Source organism: Corylus avellana, chromosome ca5 (assembly GCF_901000735.1).
Source record: "Corylus avellana chromosome ca5, CavTom2PMs-1.0".
NCBI lineage: Eukaryota > Viridiplantae > Streptophyta > Magnoliopsida > Fagales > Betulaceae > Corylus > Corylus avellana.
The window spans coordinates 4,097,656-4,116,541 of record NC_081545.1 but is presented as its reverse complement, the minus strand read 5'-3'; the positions used below and the strand labels follow the sequence as shown (position 1 = coordinate 4,116,541).

Here is an 18,886-nt window from a genome sequence, read left to right as displayed (position 1 = left end):
CTATTAAATTTTAAAGAATCATTAATGAATGTTATCAATCACATTGGTCAATTAATCATTTGACATATAAAATTTTATGAAATTAAAAATTAAAAAACATAATAAATATCAAGGTGATAAATATTAAATTGGTAAAAGTATACATGAGAATAAATAATACAGATATGATCAAATCTCATCAATTATTTTTTAAATTTAAATTTAGATGAAAGAATAGTCTAGACAGAATATATACGAACGAGTAAAAGTCAAAATTTGCCAACATTTTATTGCAGGGGAACAGAGATGTCAAAGTCCAAAGTTTCCTTCCATGTATCACATACCATGATCCATATCAGAGATATGAGCATATGGCACCATCAAAAGTTCAAAACCTTATTTTTTATGCTACAAATGGCAAATACAAAAGAACATGCTCATAAAAAAAAACCAAAAAGATAAAACTCAGCAGACATTCCTAGCAAGTAGCAGTGGGAGAACTTATACAATGTTCGTCACAAAGGATGGAGAATACTAATGAATTATCTAATTTTTTTCAACAACCACTGCTACCGCTGCCACCACCACCACCACCACCACCACCGTTGCAGCTACCACTGATGTCACAACCACCACCACCATCGCCATCGGTACCACCACCGCTATCGCCGCTGTTATCTCATTTTTTTCAACCACCGCCGCAGCCACCACCTCCGCAGGCACCACCACAGCCACCACCGCCATGCAAGGCCGGCTCAATATATTTTAGGGCCTTAGGCAAAACTTTGAAATTGGGCCTAAATTTTTTTATTTATTTATTTATTTTTAATTCAATTTTTTCTTTTTTAAAGTAACACACACACACACACACACACACACACACATATATATATATATATATATAACATTTTCATTATCTTCTAATTCTTTTTGATGAGTTTCTTGTTCATTTATGAGTTTTTCACCTAAATTATCCTCCATATTTTGTTTATTGCTAATAACAAATTTATTTAGAGCTCATTTTTTAGATTCAATCAATTTGTCTTATTTTTTTTTTTTAAGTTTTTCATATCTAGATGCATATTTTCTAGTAGACATGTTTAATTAAAAATACTAACAAATTAAACAAACATGATTTATCAAAAAAAAATTATGACTATAATAAAATAAATGACAAAAATAGAACAATAAAACCTGATTTGGCAAAGAAATTATGAAGCAGTTCTTGGAGATAGGACAAGAGATTCAGTCACTCGGAGTCGGAGAGGAAGAGAAAATGATGAGATAGGCAAAGAAGAAAAACTCAAAAAAGAGCAAGTAAAGAGAAGAAGTAAAGTGGCAAATATAGAGACTGATATTTAAAATGCCCATGATTGACAGCAGTTTATATTTTTGGCTCTTGGCTTTCCCTAGATGGCTAAATAATAAATAGAAAATAAATGGTAATATTTTATTTCTAACGTTTATATTTTCTCATCAAAAACAAAAAATTTCTATAAAGAGGGCAAGAGGATGAATGAATGATGTAGGCGTGTACTGTAGTGTCAGGCGTGTACTGTAGCGTCAGGAGCTTTAGGGAATTGGCGTAATGATGTATAAGGCTTTAATGCTTTGTCCTTTTTTAATTTATTTTTTGAATTATTTTTAAAATTTATAGTGAGCTTATTAATTGGGGTCTTATTAAATTGAGACATTAAATTTGGATAAAAAAAAATTTTAGGCCCTATTAAATAACATTTGGGCCTTCAATTTTTTTTTTGGTCAAAAATAATTTTTTTTTTTTTTTTTTTTATCTCAAAAAATTTTTTTTAGGCCTTATTAAATTGGAGGCCCTAGGCGAGGGCCTAACTCGCCTAGGGCCTGAGCCGGCCCTGCCGCCATGGTGGCCGTGGTGGCTGCCGCCGCCATGGCCATAAGTACCAACGCCGCCGCCTTTTGGAGGTTTTCCAGAGTTATCATCACCACAAGCAAAGATGAGCATCGATATAATTGAGAGGGACATGATGATCATGCCGAGCAAAAGTAGGCCACCCGAGCTCTCCAACGCAATACCTGCATCATCGACATGGGCACCAACTAGAACGCCAAAATCTCTCGCCATTAGTGGGGTTTTGTTCTCTTGCTTAGCGTGGAAGCTTAACCAGTTTTTTGTTTTTTTGAAGAAGGAAGTTTAATCAGTCAATATATATAATTTCTTAAGATTTCAAATGCCAACAGTATGTGCCTCAAAGGTCTTCAAGTTTAAATACGTGTAGTTGACATGTAAGAGCTTATATGATATTCACACAGCTAGAATTTTCCGAACATATGGGAATATCCTTACGTATTTTACAAGGACTTGCCAGGATTATTTGCTGAGAGAGCGATATGATGGCAATATGTGGAGTTGCATAGATTACTGGGAATTAAAGATAGTGATAGTCAACAATTTATTTCAACCGTGGTGAGCCCGCGTATTCTCCGAAATAGATCTTTGATTTGGCTACGATCATTAGCCAAAGATAAGAGGTGAAGACGTCTAGAAGACGGCCATAAGTGCCTAGTACGGCCACTACGAGTTTGTAATCGTGCCGTTTAAGTTGACTAAATGCACCAATTGTCTTTATAGGTATTTCGTAAGAAAAATGTTAGGTACTCTATTGGATAATCTTACGTGGATATTATTATTATTTTTTTTAAATCAAGTAAAAAAAATGAAGACTACTTTCTTTTTTGCTTTTTAGAAAATGATATTCACTTAAAACGAAAAGGACATTGATTTCTCATAACTACTTGGATTAGCTCGTAGTTGTGTTCATTGGCGACATCATGGTTTACTCAACCAATTGTCAGGAACAAAAGGACCAACTAGGATTAGGATATACTTTTGGCTAAAATATAGCTCTGATCCCTTCAATTTGGATTGATTTGGATCAATATTTTTTTCTTTAAAATTTAAAAAAGATTCAATTTAATTCTTGAATAATTTGAAATGAAACAGTACAGTCTTTTCACCCATAAGCTATCAATTAAATTGCACACAAAATTAAGGAAAGATTGGCATGCATGATATATATTGTTGAAATATCTATAAAATATAAAAATACTAAAATAAGAAAGGGAAAGAAGTGAGAGAGTGGAAGTGGAGGGAGAAGTATGGGCTACATCTTGTATCTTCACTATATAAAACAATATTACATAACTTTCTATTTATAGAGAGACAATGAGTAGTGACTAAGAAACCCTAAAATAGACCTAAACTAATTAAGGAAGAAAATAAACCTTACAGGGAAATATAATAACCGAGAATAAAAATATTCTAACATAAAGAGAAATACCTTGTTAAGGAAAATATTAATAAACCTAATTTAGAAAATATAAAATATTCTAACATCACCCTCAAACTCAAGGTGTAAGCTTGAGTTTGGAAAATAGAAGAAATTAAAGGCATCCAAAACCGATGGTTGGATCAAGGCAATGTCAGAGAGAAAGGTTGAAAGTGACGGTTGGAGAAATACCGGAGAACAGAGACAAGTCGCTAAAAGAATACGGTGAAAGGCCAAGCCGCAACTGACAATGAGGCTAAAGAAGAGAAACTAGCCATTAAAAATCCTGTGAACGGCCAAACCGTATTGTGTCAAGATTCACCGACAAGAAAGATGAGAAAGGCTGAAAGTGACAGCCGGCGAAATACCGGAGAATGGAGACAAGCCGCTAAAAGAATCCGGTGAAGGGCCAAGCCGTAACTGACAATGAGGCTGGAGAACGAAAACTAGTCGTTAAAAATCTTGTGAAGGGCCAAACCACATTGTGCCAAGATTCGCCAATGAAGAAAGCCGTGGATCACAACAAATTTGGGAGATCGTCATAAGAGAATGCTAGATAACACCACAGAAGCATCATAAGGCTTTTATTGAAAGCCACAGAAACAGAAACGTAGCTCTGATACCATGTTGAAATAATGATGATGTGGGAATATTGAACGGAAGCAATATAGAAAATAAACACAAATAACTTTACGGGTGGTTCGGTTTTAGACACTTACGTCCACCACTCGGAATACCCCTAAAGGCTACATTGTACTCATTAACTTGATTTTTCTACAATACAAAGGTCCATATTTATAGGGTAGTGTCTAAATACAAGTATAGTAATCAAATCTTCTTGATTTGATTACGATCCCAATATATGATTACAATCAACCCATAAATAAAGAATATTTCAATATTAACCTAATTATGGAATATAAGAAAAAAAATAATATATTTTTCATATATTCTAACATCCCCTTCAAACTCAAGGTGGAATATTTTGGAACCTTGAGTTTGAAATCTGAAACAATGATGATGGTGGTGGTAGAGGCCGGGAACAAGCCGTAGATGGTGGCGACTGCCGGAGGAGATAGAGGCTGGCGGGTGGCCAGCGACGGCGGCAGGTGGCTGGTGAATGTAGATTCAAAAGGGCCGACAACGGGCCCAAACTCCAAAGACGGGCCAAAATCCAAAAAGGGGCTGACAACGGGCCAGGGCTCGTAATGAGCCAAACTTCAAAATGGTCCGACGACGGGCCAAGGTTAACAATGAGCCAAAAATAAAAAGAAAATGAGCCAACTTGGGCGTTTATCAGATTGGCGTACCGAACTTGATCTGTGCGTGGCGCGCGTGATGTGGTCGACTTGGACCTTTTTTTTTGTTTTTTTTTTTCCTGATCCGGATCTGGTGTGAGCAGCTCCACTATAGGTCTGTGAGCTTGGCTGAAGGGCATGATTTGCTGTGGCTGAGTGCATAAAGGAGAAGAATAGGACCTCATGGCTTCGATCCGGTGTGGTGCATGTACAGGTGGAATGTGAGATGTTCGGCGGCCAATCTATCGAATGGTGTGTCCACCTCCGTGATCAGGAAACTTTAGCGGCACGTGGCTGAGTGGGTAGAGAGCTTGGTGGAGCATGGAGGAGGACTTGATCACCAAAATTGTAAGACGGAACGTGATGAAACATCAAGGACGTTGAAGGCCACAAGAAAGTAGTTCTGATACCATGTTGAAATATCTATAAAATATAAAAAATACTTAAATAAGAAAGAGAAAGAAGAGAGAGAGCGAAAGCGGAGGGAAATGTATGGGCTACATCTTGTATCTTTACTAAATAAAATAATATTACTTAACTCTCTATTTATAGAGAGAAAATGAGAAGTGACCAAGAAACCCTAAAATAGACCTAAACTAATTAAGGAAGAGAATAAAGTTTACAATGAAATATAATAATCGAGAATAAAAATATTCTATCATAAAGAGAAATACCTTGTTAAGAAAAATATTAATAAATATAATTTAGAAAATATAAAATATTCCAACATATATATATATATATATATATATAAAGAAATAGAAAACGCCATCCCGGCCAGTGAAAGAAAAGGGAAAATCAAGTCACCAAATATTCAATTTTTTTTTTATTATTTTTTTTTAAAAAAATTCATCATTTTGAGTTTAGGACCTCAGTTTCTAATTTGATAAATTAATTTAAGACATGAATTCGAGACCTTTGTTAGATTTTTCGCCCAATGGCATGGGTATAATAAGTAAAACAGCACACGGCGTGCTTAGCACGCCTGCGCAATTTTTTATTTTATTTTATTATAATTTTAGTAAAACGCCGTTCATCATGATCAGGCTATCCGGCCGGCCGTGTTGAGCAAGGCTGCACGTACAAATCAAGATCTTGTTTCAGTTCATGAAAGTGGTTCCTTCTTTTACTCCCGGCCACTTGTTCAACCTTTTGGTAGCTTCTTCCACCTGCAGTTTAATATAAAATTTCATTTCATATAAACAATAAAGAAATGCCCTCTCATATATATATATATATATATATATATATATAAAGAAATGATAAATACACAATTTTTTGTAGGCAGGACCTGTTGTTGAGCATTGCTTATAATTATAAAATATTTTTCTCAGATATATGGATTTGACACCAATCAAATCAACATCGCAATCTTTTTGGTTGCCTATTGTTGTATGGATTAGGATTGGTTGTAATTTTTTGTTTGGATGGTAGGCTGCTCAATTGCAATTGTGAGGAGCTTTTGATGGACTCACACTCACTTGCTCCTACACCTGCTGGGGTAATTAAGTGGGCAACATTAGGGTCTCTTATTTAGCAATTCAAATAATAAATATGAGAGAATTTTTATAGGATTCATCTATCGGAACAGCGACGGACTGTCTGAGATTTATTTGGACAAATTAAATGGACCCCATAAAAATTCTCTCACATTTACTGTCTGAATTACTAATAATTATGGCAGCAAAATTGCTAAAAAATCTCCATCCTAAATTCACAATATGTTGCAAAACTTTGTACTATGATAAACAAAGCTTTGATCCAAAATTTTTTAATATGTAGCATTTTTCAAACGTTTCGATACCTAAATTACGTAATTTAAGAATCTATTATTTTAAAAAAATTATGGAAAATTGGGATCCACAATATGTTAAACATGTTAGCATAAATTTATGAATGAGAGAGAAGGATGTGAAGGGACTAAATCATTCTACACCACATTTTAACACACCAATTTTCTTTGTCATTTTTCTTACTGTCAATATTTTGGACAATAATTGACGAACTGGTTTTTTGGGTTTTCTTTAAAACTTTTCTGTCAATTTACCAAGAAAAATTGACCTAATGCAATTTCCTCTTATAGATTCTTCATTGAACTTTTCTTCATGTAAGAGCTTATCCACTTAATTGGCTTGTATTTTGCGAAGCCTTGCCTGGATATTTGCTGAGAGGAAGAGAGATATGATGGCGCGCATTATGTGGATGTAGATTACTGGGAATTGAAGATAGTGATAGTCATATTTGATCAGCTGCAAGGAGCTAGCGTGTTCCTCTGAAATAGATATTTGACTAGGCTACGGTCGTTAATTAGCTGAAGATAAGAGGTGAAGACGTGCATAAGACCACCTTAAGTGCCTAGTACGGCCACCAGGAGTTCGTAGTCATGCCGTTTCATTTTCAAATTATTCAAGAATTAAATTGATTCTTTTATCCAAATCAATCCAAATTGAAGGGATCAAAGCTATATTTTAGCCAAAAATTTATCCTAATCCTAGTTGGTTGAGTAAGCCATGATATCGTCAATGAACACAACTACGAACCAATCCAAGTAGTTACTAAATGGGGCATGTTAGGTGTTCTTCTAGTGTTGTACGTCTTAGTGTCATTCTTGTTCTAAGTAGATTATATTTTCTAAAAAAAAAAAATGAAAGTGGCCCTTATTTCGTTCACTTAGTTTTTAGAAAATAATATTCACCTACGAAATAAGGGCCACTTTCATTTTTGTTTTTTTAGAAAATATAATCTACTTAGAACGAGAATGACACTAAGACGTACAACACTAGAAGAACACCTAACATGCCCCATTTAGTAACTACTTGGATTGGTTCGTAGTTGTGTTCATTGACGATATCATGGCTTACTCAACCAATTAGGATTAGGATAAATTTTTGGCTAAAATATAGCTTTGATCCCTTCAATTTGGATTGATTTGGATAAAAGAATCAATTTAATTCTTGAATAATTTGAAAATGAAACAGTACGGTCTTTTCACACATAAGAGCATTCCTAATGGAAGAGCTAAATATTACTTTTATATAAAATGACTCTTCAAATGTTTAAAAAACTCTACATTGGATTAGCCAAAAAAAAAAGAAAAAGTAAAATAGATATTTTATTGGAAAAGCTAAAAAAAATGGCTAAATGTAGCAACACTTTTCAAGGGAACTATTTTATTTTTCATTGTTTTTCTCACCTGTTTTCTCTTTTTCCCAAATCTTTTCCTACTTTTTCTCTGCATGTTCTCTTTTTCCCCAAAATTTTTCCATTTTTCCTCACATATTCTCTTTTTCCCAAAACTTTTCTTACTTTTAATAATATTTAAATGATATAGATAAAAATTTAACTAATCGGATGTAGAGGCATTTAAAAATTCATTAGCTAAACTAGATAAAAGTGAGTTTTGAGGAGTCATTTTGCATAAAAATTTGGCTCCTCCAATATTGTCAATGCTCTAAGCTATCTATTAATTAATTACACTCAAATTTAAGGAAAGATTGACATAATATATATATATATATATATATATATATATATATAAAGACATAGAAAATGCCATCCCAGAGAAAGAAAAGGGGAAATCAAGTCACCAATCTTCAATTTTTTATTTTATTTTTTCATCATTTTGAGTTTAGGACATGAGTTTTTAATTTGATAAATTAATTTAAGACATGAATTCGATCGAGACCTTTGTTAGATTTTTCGCCAAATGGGTATAATAAAAATAGAAAAAATAAAAATAAAAATTGTGCAATAGCACTTGTAATCTAATAGAAAAGGATCCCAAAAAATTTAGTTTACTTTGTGGGAGCCCTGCCTAGCTAGAGCTACAAGATATATATAATTTTAGTAAAACGGCGTTCATCTGGCTATACGGCCGGCCGACCGTGTTGAGGCTGCACGTACAAATCAAGATCTTGTTTTAGTTCATGAAAGTGGTTCCTGAAAGAAAGCAAAGAAACTTGCTTTTGACGGAATTAGTGAAGCCTCAGCTTCGTGCTCATTGTATATATAGGCAAAGAGTTACAATTGTAATCAAGTTTGACAAACCCAAACTTGATACAAACTAGGAGACCTAATTCAATACAAACAAGTAGAACAAATACAACTAGAACACTAAAGAGAAGAGATAAGAACAATTATAAGGATAACGCTAAAAGATAAGAACAACTATAAAACAGACTTTATTGCTTCCTTAACAGCCCCCCTCAAACGAATGGGAGGGGGAGTGACCATGAGTTTGTCTATGAGGAAAAGAAATCGAGAGGAGGTAAGGCCCATTGTAAAGATATCAGCACATTGATCTTGAGTTAGGAAGTAGCTAGCACAAAGATCTTTGTGAAGAATTTTCTCACGGATGAAGTGATAGTCAACTTCTATATGCTTGGTACGAGCATGGTAGATGGGATTAGAAGCTAAAGCAATAGCTCCTATGTTATCACACCAGAGTACAAGAGGATCATGGAGAGAAACTTGCAATTCTTTGAGTAGCATTCGAAGCCATGAGAGTTCAACAGCTGTAATGGCCATTGCACGATATTCAGCCTCGGTGCTAGATCTCGAGACAACAGGCTGCTTCTTGGCATGCCAAGATACTAAGTTGGAGCCGAAGAAAACACAGTACCCTATAGTGGATCTGCGATCAAGAGGATCCCCTGCCCAGTCAAAGTCACAGTATGCCTGAAGTTGAAGAGGACCTAGAGTGAAGTGAAGGCCATGATCTGGTGTGCCTTTGAGATACCTTAGAACTCTTTTAGCAGCCTTCATATGTTTTGTAGTTGGACAATGGAGAAATTGACACAGTTGATTGACAGTGTAGGCTATGTCAGGTCTTGTGAGTGTGCAGTATTGTAGAGCTCCAATGATATGACGATCGGTTGTGGGATTTGGTAGAGTATTACCATCAAGCTTGGTGAGCTTCTTGCCCGAAGTGTAGGGTGCAGCATAGGGCTTTGCTCCAAGCATTTGCACATCATCAAGTAAATCAATAATGTATTTACCTTGATTTAGATGTAAGCCATTTTTGTCACGAAGGACATGGATGCCTAGGAAGTATGAAAGGCAACCAAGATCTTTAAGCTTAAATTCCATTTGAAGGCCGTGGATTAGAGTCTCCATGATAGATGAATCTGTACCTGTTACTATAATATCATCAACATATATCATTATGTAAATATGAACAGAGCCTTGATGAAGCATAAAAAGAGATGTATCTACTAAGGATCCAACAAAACCAAGATGGAGAAGAGCTTGTGACAATCTATGAAACCAGGCTCGTGGGGCTTGCTTTAGACCATAGAGGGCCTTTTTGAGCTTACAAACATGATCTGGAAAAGCTGCATCAACAAAACCAATAGGTTGCTCCATGAGGACTTCTTCATTCAAGTAACCATGAAGGAAAGCATTAGAGACATCCAATTGCTTGAGGGGCCAATTGTAGTGGATTGCTAAGGATAGCAGGATCCGTATAGTGTCTGGTTTGATAACTGGACTGAAGGTTTCAGTGTAGTCAATACCATCTCTTTGCTGGAAACCCTTAGCCACTAGTCTTGCCTTGTATCTTTCAATAGTGCCATGTAATTTTTCCTTTAGCCAAAAAACCCACTTATTTTTTATGATGTTTCAATGTGAAGGTCTAGGGCAGAGAGACCAAGTACCATTGTCAACTAAAGCTTGAAGTTCACTTTCCATTGTAGCAAACCATTTAGGGTTACAAACAGCCTGAGCAAATGTGGTAGGGATAGAAGGCAAGGGTGTAGTATGAAAGGATTTTAGTGGATGCTTGGTTGATTTTAAGGATATGAATAGCTGATAGTTGGGAAAAGACTTAGGTTTGGAGTTTCCAGTCATAGATCTTGTGACAATAAAAGGAGAGGCTGGTTCAGTAGGTGCAGGCAAAAGCTGAAGTAAGGATTGATCTAGGTGGGGGATAGGATCAGGGGTAGGTGGTAGTAATTCGGCATTAGGGGTAGTCAGGGGAGTGTTTAGAATAGGTACTTGTGCTGGGGAAGGCAAGGTGATTGGGGTTGAGGTGTGAACAGTAATAGAGTTAGAATTATTCATAGAGTAAAAATGAGAAGGATCAAGAACAATACCTATAGGGGAAGGATCTGATCCGTTAGGGGATGAAGATGCTGCTTTATTCTGTGCAGGGAACACCAATTCATCAAAAATAACATGTCTAGAGACATATACACGATTGGAGATGGGATCAAGGCACTTGTAACCCTTTTGGTGGGTACAATATCCAAGGAAGATACATTGTTTGCTTCTGAATTCCAATTTGTGTTTGGCATAGGGTCTTAAGAGAGGATAACAAGCACAACCAAAAGTTTTTAAAAAGGTGTAGTCTGGCTCCTTATTGTAGAGTTTGGTGAAAGGACTTGATTTTTTTAGAGTAGGGGTAGGCAATCTATTAATGAGATACACAGCAGTACTGACAGCTTCAACCCAGTATTTGGAAGAAAGGTGGGATTGAGCTAGGAGACTAAGACCAGATTCAATGATATGCCTATGTTTTCTTTCTGAAACTCCATTTTGTTGAGATGTATGTGGACATGTGACTCGATGAAGAACACCATGTGTTGACAAAAACTTAGTAAAGTTATGAGAGGTGTATTCACCACCCCCATCTGTTTGAAGTTGTTTAATTTTAAGGGAAAATAAATTTTCTATCAAACACTTGAATTTAACAAAGGTTTTAAAAACATATGATTTGAGTTTTAGAGGAAATAGCCAGGTGTATCTAGAGAAATCATCAATAAAGATAACATAACATTTGCTTCCATTGATTGAAGATAAAGGAGAAATCCATACATCACTATGAATAAGCTCCAATGGAGCAGTGGTAATACGACTTGACTCAATAAAGGGTAATTTTTTGCTCTTTCCTAATTGACATGAAACACAAATAGATTGACTCGACTTAACTGAAGACACAGGAAGGTAGTAGTTGTGAAGCAGATGCTGCAAGATTTGATGACTTGGATGCCCTAAGCGGTTGTGCCAAACTGAAGAAGACACCCTGATCCCAATTTGCGCAGTAAATGCTCTGACTTTATTTTTGGTGAAGTGTTGTAGCCTTAATGGGTAGAGACCATCTTCACTTGCCCCTTGTAGGAGGATCTTCCCTGTGAGGTTGTCCTTAATCAAGAAATAGGTATCAGTTAGTTTAAAATGGCAATTATTGTCACGACAAAATTTATTTATTGAAAGTAAATTTGTTGTAGCATCAGGACAATGTAAGATATTTTTAAGATGTAGGAGTTGATTTGAGCGAAGAAAAGAGGAAGAGCCAGTGTGGGAGATACCAAGTCCATTACCATTACCTACTGCTACTGTCTCATTACCCTGATATGGTTGCTGCAGAGTTAGATTTTCCAAGTCATTAGTGATGTGAGTATTGGCTCCACTGTCAGCAAGCCATTCATCTTCATCTTGTAGATCGTTGGATTGGGAAACCATTGCAGCAAGTTCAGATGGTGGATGTCGTCCTTGGAATGAATAATCCATGCGATGAAAGCAGTCCAATGCTTGATGATTGGAGCGGCCACATATCTGACAAAGAGGTTTGTTGGATGAGAGGATGCCAGGTTGAGAATTTCTCCTTGTAGTGTAGTTATTTCTCCTTGGAGTGTAGTTGTTGGGAGAATTGCTTCTTGGAGTGTAGTTGCTAGTGCTTCCAGTAATAGTTTTTCCTTGGGAGAAAGCAGGGGTTGGGAGTATACCAGGAGATCCGTTGAAAGTCTTCTTTGAGGGATAGGAATTTCTGTAATTGGAGAAATGTTTCCTTTGGTTGTTGAATCTTTGTTTGTAACCTGGCTTCTGAGCAGTCATGGCAAAGGATTGTGGTTCATCAATGGCAGCCTGATGTTCAATGAGTTGCTCGTGTCCAAGTAATTCAGACTGAAATTCTTCAAGAGACATAGTGGTATTCTTTGTTATCATGGAGTAGGTCATGACAAAAGAATTGTAGGTGGAGCTTAATCCACCAATGATGTAGGATACAAGGTCATCATCGGTGATGGGGCTGCCGGCGATAGCTAGCTGGTCAGCCAAGGATTTTGCACTTCGAATAAAGGTAACACATGGATTATTACCTTGTCTGAGAGTCTGAAGTTGGCGTCTCAATTGAGTGACGTGAGACCTTGATGGAGAAGCATAACGAGTGGCAAGGGTTTTCCATACTTGATTGGAGGTTTTACACCCATAAATAGTAGGCACAAGTGGAGCAGTTAAGGTTGCAATGAACCAACTGAGAATACATTGGTCTTTCTTTTCCCAGAGAATATATTCTGGATTTGGGACATCAGGAGTAGTTTTGTCCGGAGAAGATGGAATAAGCTTTGGTGGGCATGGCTCAGAGCCATCAACAATGCCCATCAAGCCGTTAGTTTTGAGGATGGGCTTAAATTGAAATACCCATCCGAGATAGTTGCTGTCATCGAGCTTGGATTGACAGAGATGCGCAATGTTTGGCATTGTGAAGGATAGAGCAGCGTCGCTGGATTGCGTCATGAGTGCAGTATCAAGGACACGGCAAGGAGATGCGGCTATGGTCTGGTGCGGCAAGGAGAAGAACAGCAATGAGGCTGTAATTTGGTGCAGCAAGAAGAAAGAAAGTAGGTGCGGCAATCTGGTGCAGTGCGGCAATGTTGGTGCAGTACAGCAGGTGCGGCAAGAGAAAAGGTGATCTGAGGGCAGCAAGAAGAGCTGCGAATTTGCCTGGAGAAGAAGCTGATTCCGTTGAAGAAGGCCCAAAAATTTGAGAGGGTCAAGGATCTTATTGAGAGGGGTATGAACCGTAAGGCTCTGATACCATGAAAGAAAGCAAAGAAAATTGCTTTTGGCGGAATGAAGTCTCAGCTTCGTTCTCATTGTATATATAGGCAAAGAGTTACAATTGTAATCAAGTTTGACAAACCCAAACTTGATACAAACTAGGAGACCTAATTCAATACAAATAAGTAAAACAAATACAACTAGAACACTAAAGAGAAGAGATAAGAACAACTATAAGGATAATACTAAAAGATAAGAACAACTATAAAACAGACTCTATTGGTTCCTTAACACAAATCAGGTGTGCACTGCACAAGTCCGTATAATGTTATAGATTCTGGTGCGGTTCCATCTCCTGTTGCAAACTTACGAAGAGAATCACCTGCTACAGCTTGACTTCTTAGGCTTTCCAACAAGCTGCTAAGATCATCGTTAAATTGATTCACGTAATTGGCCGATACGTTGTTCACGTTCCACATATATAAACTTGGACTAGTTTCCTCGACGCCCAAAATGGAGCGGTTTGAGTAGCGTAACATACAGTAGTCGTACCATACAATTGCCTCCTTCTGATTGGGACAGCGCTGCCTGAGAAGAGACGTAGCGTTATTGAGGCAACCACGGCAAACATCTGGGTTAATATCTCCTCTACAAAGTCCAATTGCATATGCTTGGTCAGAGTTTTGGCCATAAGAGGAATTGTAGAACCCGTAGTCAATTTCTGTGTTGGTGTAGAGAGAGGAGAGGAGGCGATTGAGGTTTGCCTCATAGGTACTGTCAGCAGTGTAGTTTCCCTTGTCGTTTGAACATAACTGATAAAGTAAGGCTGGCTGCGCGACTGACTGAGTAGTGAATATGAAAATGGCAGGCTGCGCGACTGCTTGAGCAGTGAATATGAAAATGGCAGAGAGGAAGAAAACTAACCTAGAGGAAACCATTGCGTAGTGCGTAAAATGGCAACGTTTAGGCCTTGAAAATTAATATAAGAGGCTTTTTATTGAGAAGGGTGAGGCGGTGAGGTAGTGGGCTGACTTTTAGGTTTGTGTTGGTGCATTTTCGAATTGAAAAATCTAATGTTGAATTCAAACATTCAACCTTATCTAATTACATACTTAAATATTTCTTCTCCTCGAGCTAGTTGGAAGGATCCTCCCCTCTCTGTTTGTCTCTTGTAGTTTGTTGTTTTGTTGTTTGGTTTCTTGCAATGTACTTATAAAAAAAAAAAAAAATGAATATTTCTACATTGACTGAGTGGTAGAGTATTAGTTATGCACGCGGTTTGATCGAGACACAAGTTGTAGAGGACAAGCTCACGAAGTCCATGGACATGTTACTGTCTTTGTGCGCAAACGCGCATTCTTAATTGTTTGTGTAAATGCATGTTTACAATTTAATTAGTATGTGTTTTCCTCTTAATGACATGCAGATTAGTGCTAATTAGATGTCCCACCGGAATTAGGATTCTCTCTATTTCATTTGAATTGGGTAACATCTAGTTAGTTTTAATGGAGGGGTATTTTTGTCTCAAAAATGAAAAGACAAAAATACTCCTCAATTATAACTAACTGAATATTATCCAGTTCATTTGAACTGGAGAAAATCCTGTTCCATCCCACCGTACGTGAAACTTCCTTTCATTTTATTTAAACTGGATAAAGACAAAAATACTCCTTCACTACAACTAACTGAATATTATCCAGTTCATTTAAACTGGAGAAGATGTATTCCAAAAAGCAGTATCCACACGTATTATTAATTAGAAGAGTGAAAATATTCGGTTTCCAAATTTGTTAATTAGACGGACATATGGACCTAATTCCCCATCATTTATCATATTAATGGAAGCGCAAAGAGCAGGCCCCCATTTTATCTTCTGAGCTTTACAAATTACAATAACTAGCCTCCGCAGTTGATTCAACCTTCCACCAAGCTCTTTCATCATATCATTGCCACCATGATCTGCCTCTATGACGCTAGCTGCGCTTTTGTAAGAGTCGGAGACGTCCGACTAGCTTGTGCCATGGCCTTAAATTACACGAGCCAAGGAATAATGAAACCTCTTTTTATTTTTTTTATTTTTGTGGAGGATATTTTTGCCATTAGAGAACGTTGACAAGTTTTAATAATTTAAGGAAATTAACCACACATTTTTGTCCCCTTTGTATCCAGTACCAACTAAACCTCTACTTGTCTCCAAGAGGTAGTTCAATTAGTTGGGACCACGCTTAATAAAGCGGAGGTCACTAGTTCAAATTCTCATTCCCTCTCTTATGCGGACATGTCAACCCAAAAAAAAAAAAAAACCTAAACCTCTAGTTTCCCTCCAACTTCTCCCTGAAAACTAGAGAAAATTTTCCTTTTTCAATAAAGTTAGAGAGAGAAAACATTCGGATGCACAAGAATGAGGGGCAAGGTTGGTGGGGATGGAAAGGGATCCTCCCTATTTCAAATGAAATAGAGATGAGCCATTTAGGAAAAATGTGAGACATAATTGTCCTTATCTTAAAAGATGGGAATAATATTGTTTCGACTTGTTCCACATTTTTGCCTAAATGACTCCTTTCCGGTGGGGACTGGGGAGGTAGACCTGGAGCAGTTGCAGGGAGGTAGATTATAAAGGACAATATTGTGATCAAATAGATTTTGTTTTATCGACTACAAAATAGTCGTTGTAGCTGCATACAAACAGGAACAACGAATTTAATATACTACATGGTACAGACTACAGAACCATGTCCCAAAGTAGTTTAACATTTCAACACTCTTATTTAATTACCTGCTCTATTTTAGCTTCAAAAAATATTAGTAGTTTTTAAATATGTGAGTTCTATCTTAAACCACGTAAACCTAACAAATTATTTGTTTATGAGGTATGTTATATATCATTATCTCAATTTTTTTTTTTATTTAATAAATTTATTATTAAATTTTTGAATTCATTAGGTCTCACATAACTTCAATAATAAATTCACTCATTCACCTATATAAAAATAATTAAGAGAATAATTTTTATTATTTATGATTATCTAAAAGAAGAAATTACCAACTTTAGATACTTAAATATTTCTACATAATTGACTAAGGACTGGGGTTTTTCATGCATGCTTTAAATAACGATCTGATTTTTCATCATGCATGCACGCGGTTTGATCGAGACAAAAGTGGTAGACGACAAGCCACGATTCCTAAATTTTTTTTAGGCAAAACCGCATTCTTAATTGTTTCTTTCAAATTCATTAATATTTCGTGTACTGTTCTTGAATACCTACTATATATAGTAGAATATTCATGTATTTAAATATCAATTTAAAAATTAATTACCCAACCACCTTTAAGACTCCCTCAATGAAATCCCACCTCACTTGTGTAAGGATGAAGGTCTGGTTAAATAGGCATCAACCCACGTAGCAAAATTTGTGTCATTAGACCCGGCCTTCCTTTCCCTTGTGTGCTAGCTAGCTAGTCTGTTTTTTATAATTGTGTATTAAATTATTAATGCTAATTCAATCCATTTCCAGATTTTCTATGCGTATGTATTCGAATATATTTAATAATTAATAGGAAATAGCACAAGAATATTTTGGTATCATCATTAATAATGAAGTATTTTCGTCACTAAAAGTGTTTAGTAGGACGAATTTAGATGGTCACTAGCGTGGCTCAACAAATTTATTCTTTATTGTAGTTAAAAAATCACTTCTTTTTCTTTTTTTTATTTGAGCAACTTATTTTTTTTAAAGTACTTACGTAATTAAGGCTCTCTATTTTAGCTATCTATTTTTACTATTCTATTTAAATATTATTTTTTAAAAAAATAAAATAATATTTCTCTTTAAAAGAGAGAACGATAGAGATTTTTTGTTTTAATTTTTAATTTTTATACATTTGTTGAGTTAACGGAGCTCAATCCCCAAATATTTTTCCAATTTGCTAAGCTAGATGCAGTTCATTTTGATTCTATTTTAGAATTGTGACTAGCTAGCCAAATAACCCAAAAATTATTTTGGCTAGCTGGTTGAGAATATATTCTCTATAGTATTAATTGGTACATTATTATTAATTAGCAACAACTTGTTCCGATGGTTAACAGTACGTACAGTACTATTAGCGAGGACGAGTTGAAATTTTCTCACTCAAAGAGTTGGATTAATGGCGATGATCAAGAGTTTGCTCCTAAAAGTGTTACTAATTTTCTTATAAACTAATGGGTTTTTATTTTTTCTATTGAACAGTATAATGCATCTTACTGAACAAAATAATAAATTTGTGTATTATTAAAATAAATTGGTAATTAGCTTTACATGAAATACTGAATTTATATGTTAACCCAAAATGTTTTTTCACTAAAGAAAAAATAACTACGTAGAAGGGACGTCTCTATGGAGTTGGAGTTGCGAGCGGAGAAACTCAATTTGCTGCTCCATCTCTCTCTGCTTGGCTTCCATCTCTTGCTGCTGCTGTGTTTGTTGTCTCTTCATGGAGTTCACTTCCTCCTGCATCTCTTTACGCAATGAGCTTATTTTCTCTGCCTGTCTGTTGAGCTTTCTCTCTGCCTCCTCATACTTCAGCTTATACTCCAACTCGCCAGTGGATGAGGATGGAATCACAGCATCATCGTCACTCTCAGGCATAGGATGAGGTATAGGCCGTTGGATCTTCATTTTCACAATTAAATAAAGTGAAAGTTCGTGGCATAAGTTGTATAGTAAAATTCAAGAAGTAAATAACGATTTAACAAATTATTGCTGTGCAGAAATTGAATAAATTGCTTACCTCGTTAATTTCTTCATTAATGAGAGTACTGACAAAAGATTCATCTTTCTTCTTGCGTGATTTATACAAGGAATTGAGCGTCATCCTAATCTGAGTGTACCTCGATATCATTTTAACCACAATTAAAATTCATGACATACTACAGAAAAATATGTGACTTACCTTCTTGATCAACTTGTTCTTATTTGAAGCATTTCGGTTAGGCTTATCCTACAGAAAAATATTACAATGTTAATGACTACTTCACCAAGAAAAACAATGCAAAAATAACATGATTTATTGAATTAATTATCGGTAATGTAAATTTATTTTATAATTATTATAAGTTTTGATATACTGTCTTATTGATAAATGGATAAAATTTTCAACCATTTCTCATTGAAAAAATGTTATATATCACAATATTGACATGACACTGCTAATGGTGGTAAAAAATTTACTAAAAGCTAATTCATACAAACTCATCTAATAAAGTGACATGTGTGATTTCATAGCAAATGTTTATCTGTTAATGGTGGATTGGCAATTTATGAAACAAGTACTCTTTGTATAGAAACAATCAAACAAAAATCAGTTAATATTAGCAACCAAAAACACTAGTCGCTAATACCCTCAAAATTCTCAATTAGCTAGTGAGCAGTCATGCCTTATTGCTAATATTCCTCTCGCCTACAATTTTTTGAAGAATTTCTCATCAAAATACCGAACTCTAAAATAAGAATAAAGTTATTTAATAAACTCTTATACTAATTT

At 35.8% G+C, this 18,886-nt stretch overlaps 1 protein-coding gene across 1 annotated transcript; it reads right to left on the bottom strand.

Annotated features, from left to right (window-relative positions):
* Window positions 1–13,647: 13,647 nt before the first annotated feature.
* On the bottom strand, window positions 13,648–14,298 carry LOC132181576 (cysteine-rich repeat secretory protein 38-like). Its single transcript, XM_059594826.1, has one exon. The coding sequence runs from the start codon at window positions 14,296–14,298 to the stop codon at window positions 13,648–13,650; it is 651 nt and encodes a 216-aa protein (XP_059450809.1).
* Window positions 14,299–18,886: the final 4,588 nt, after the last annotated feature.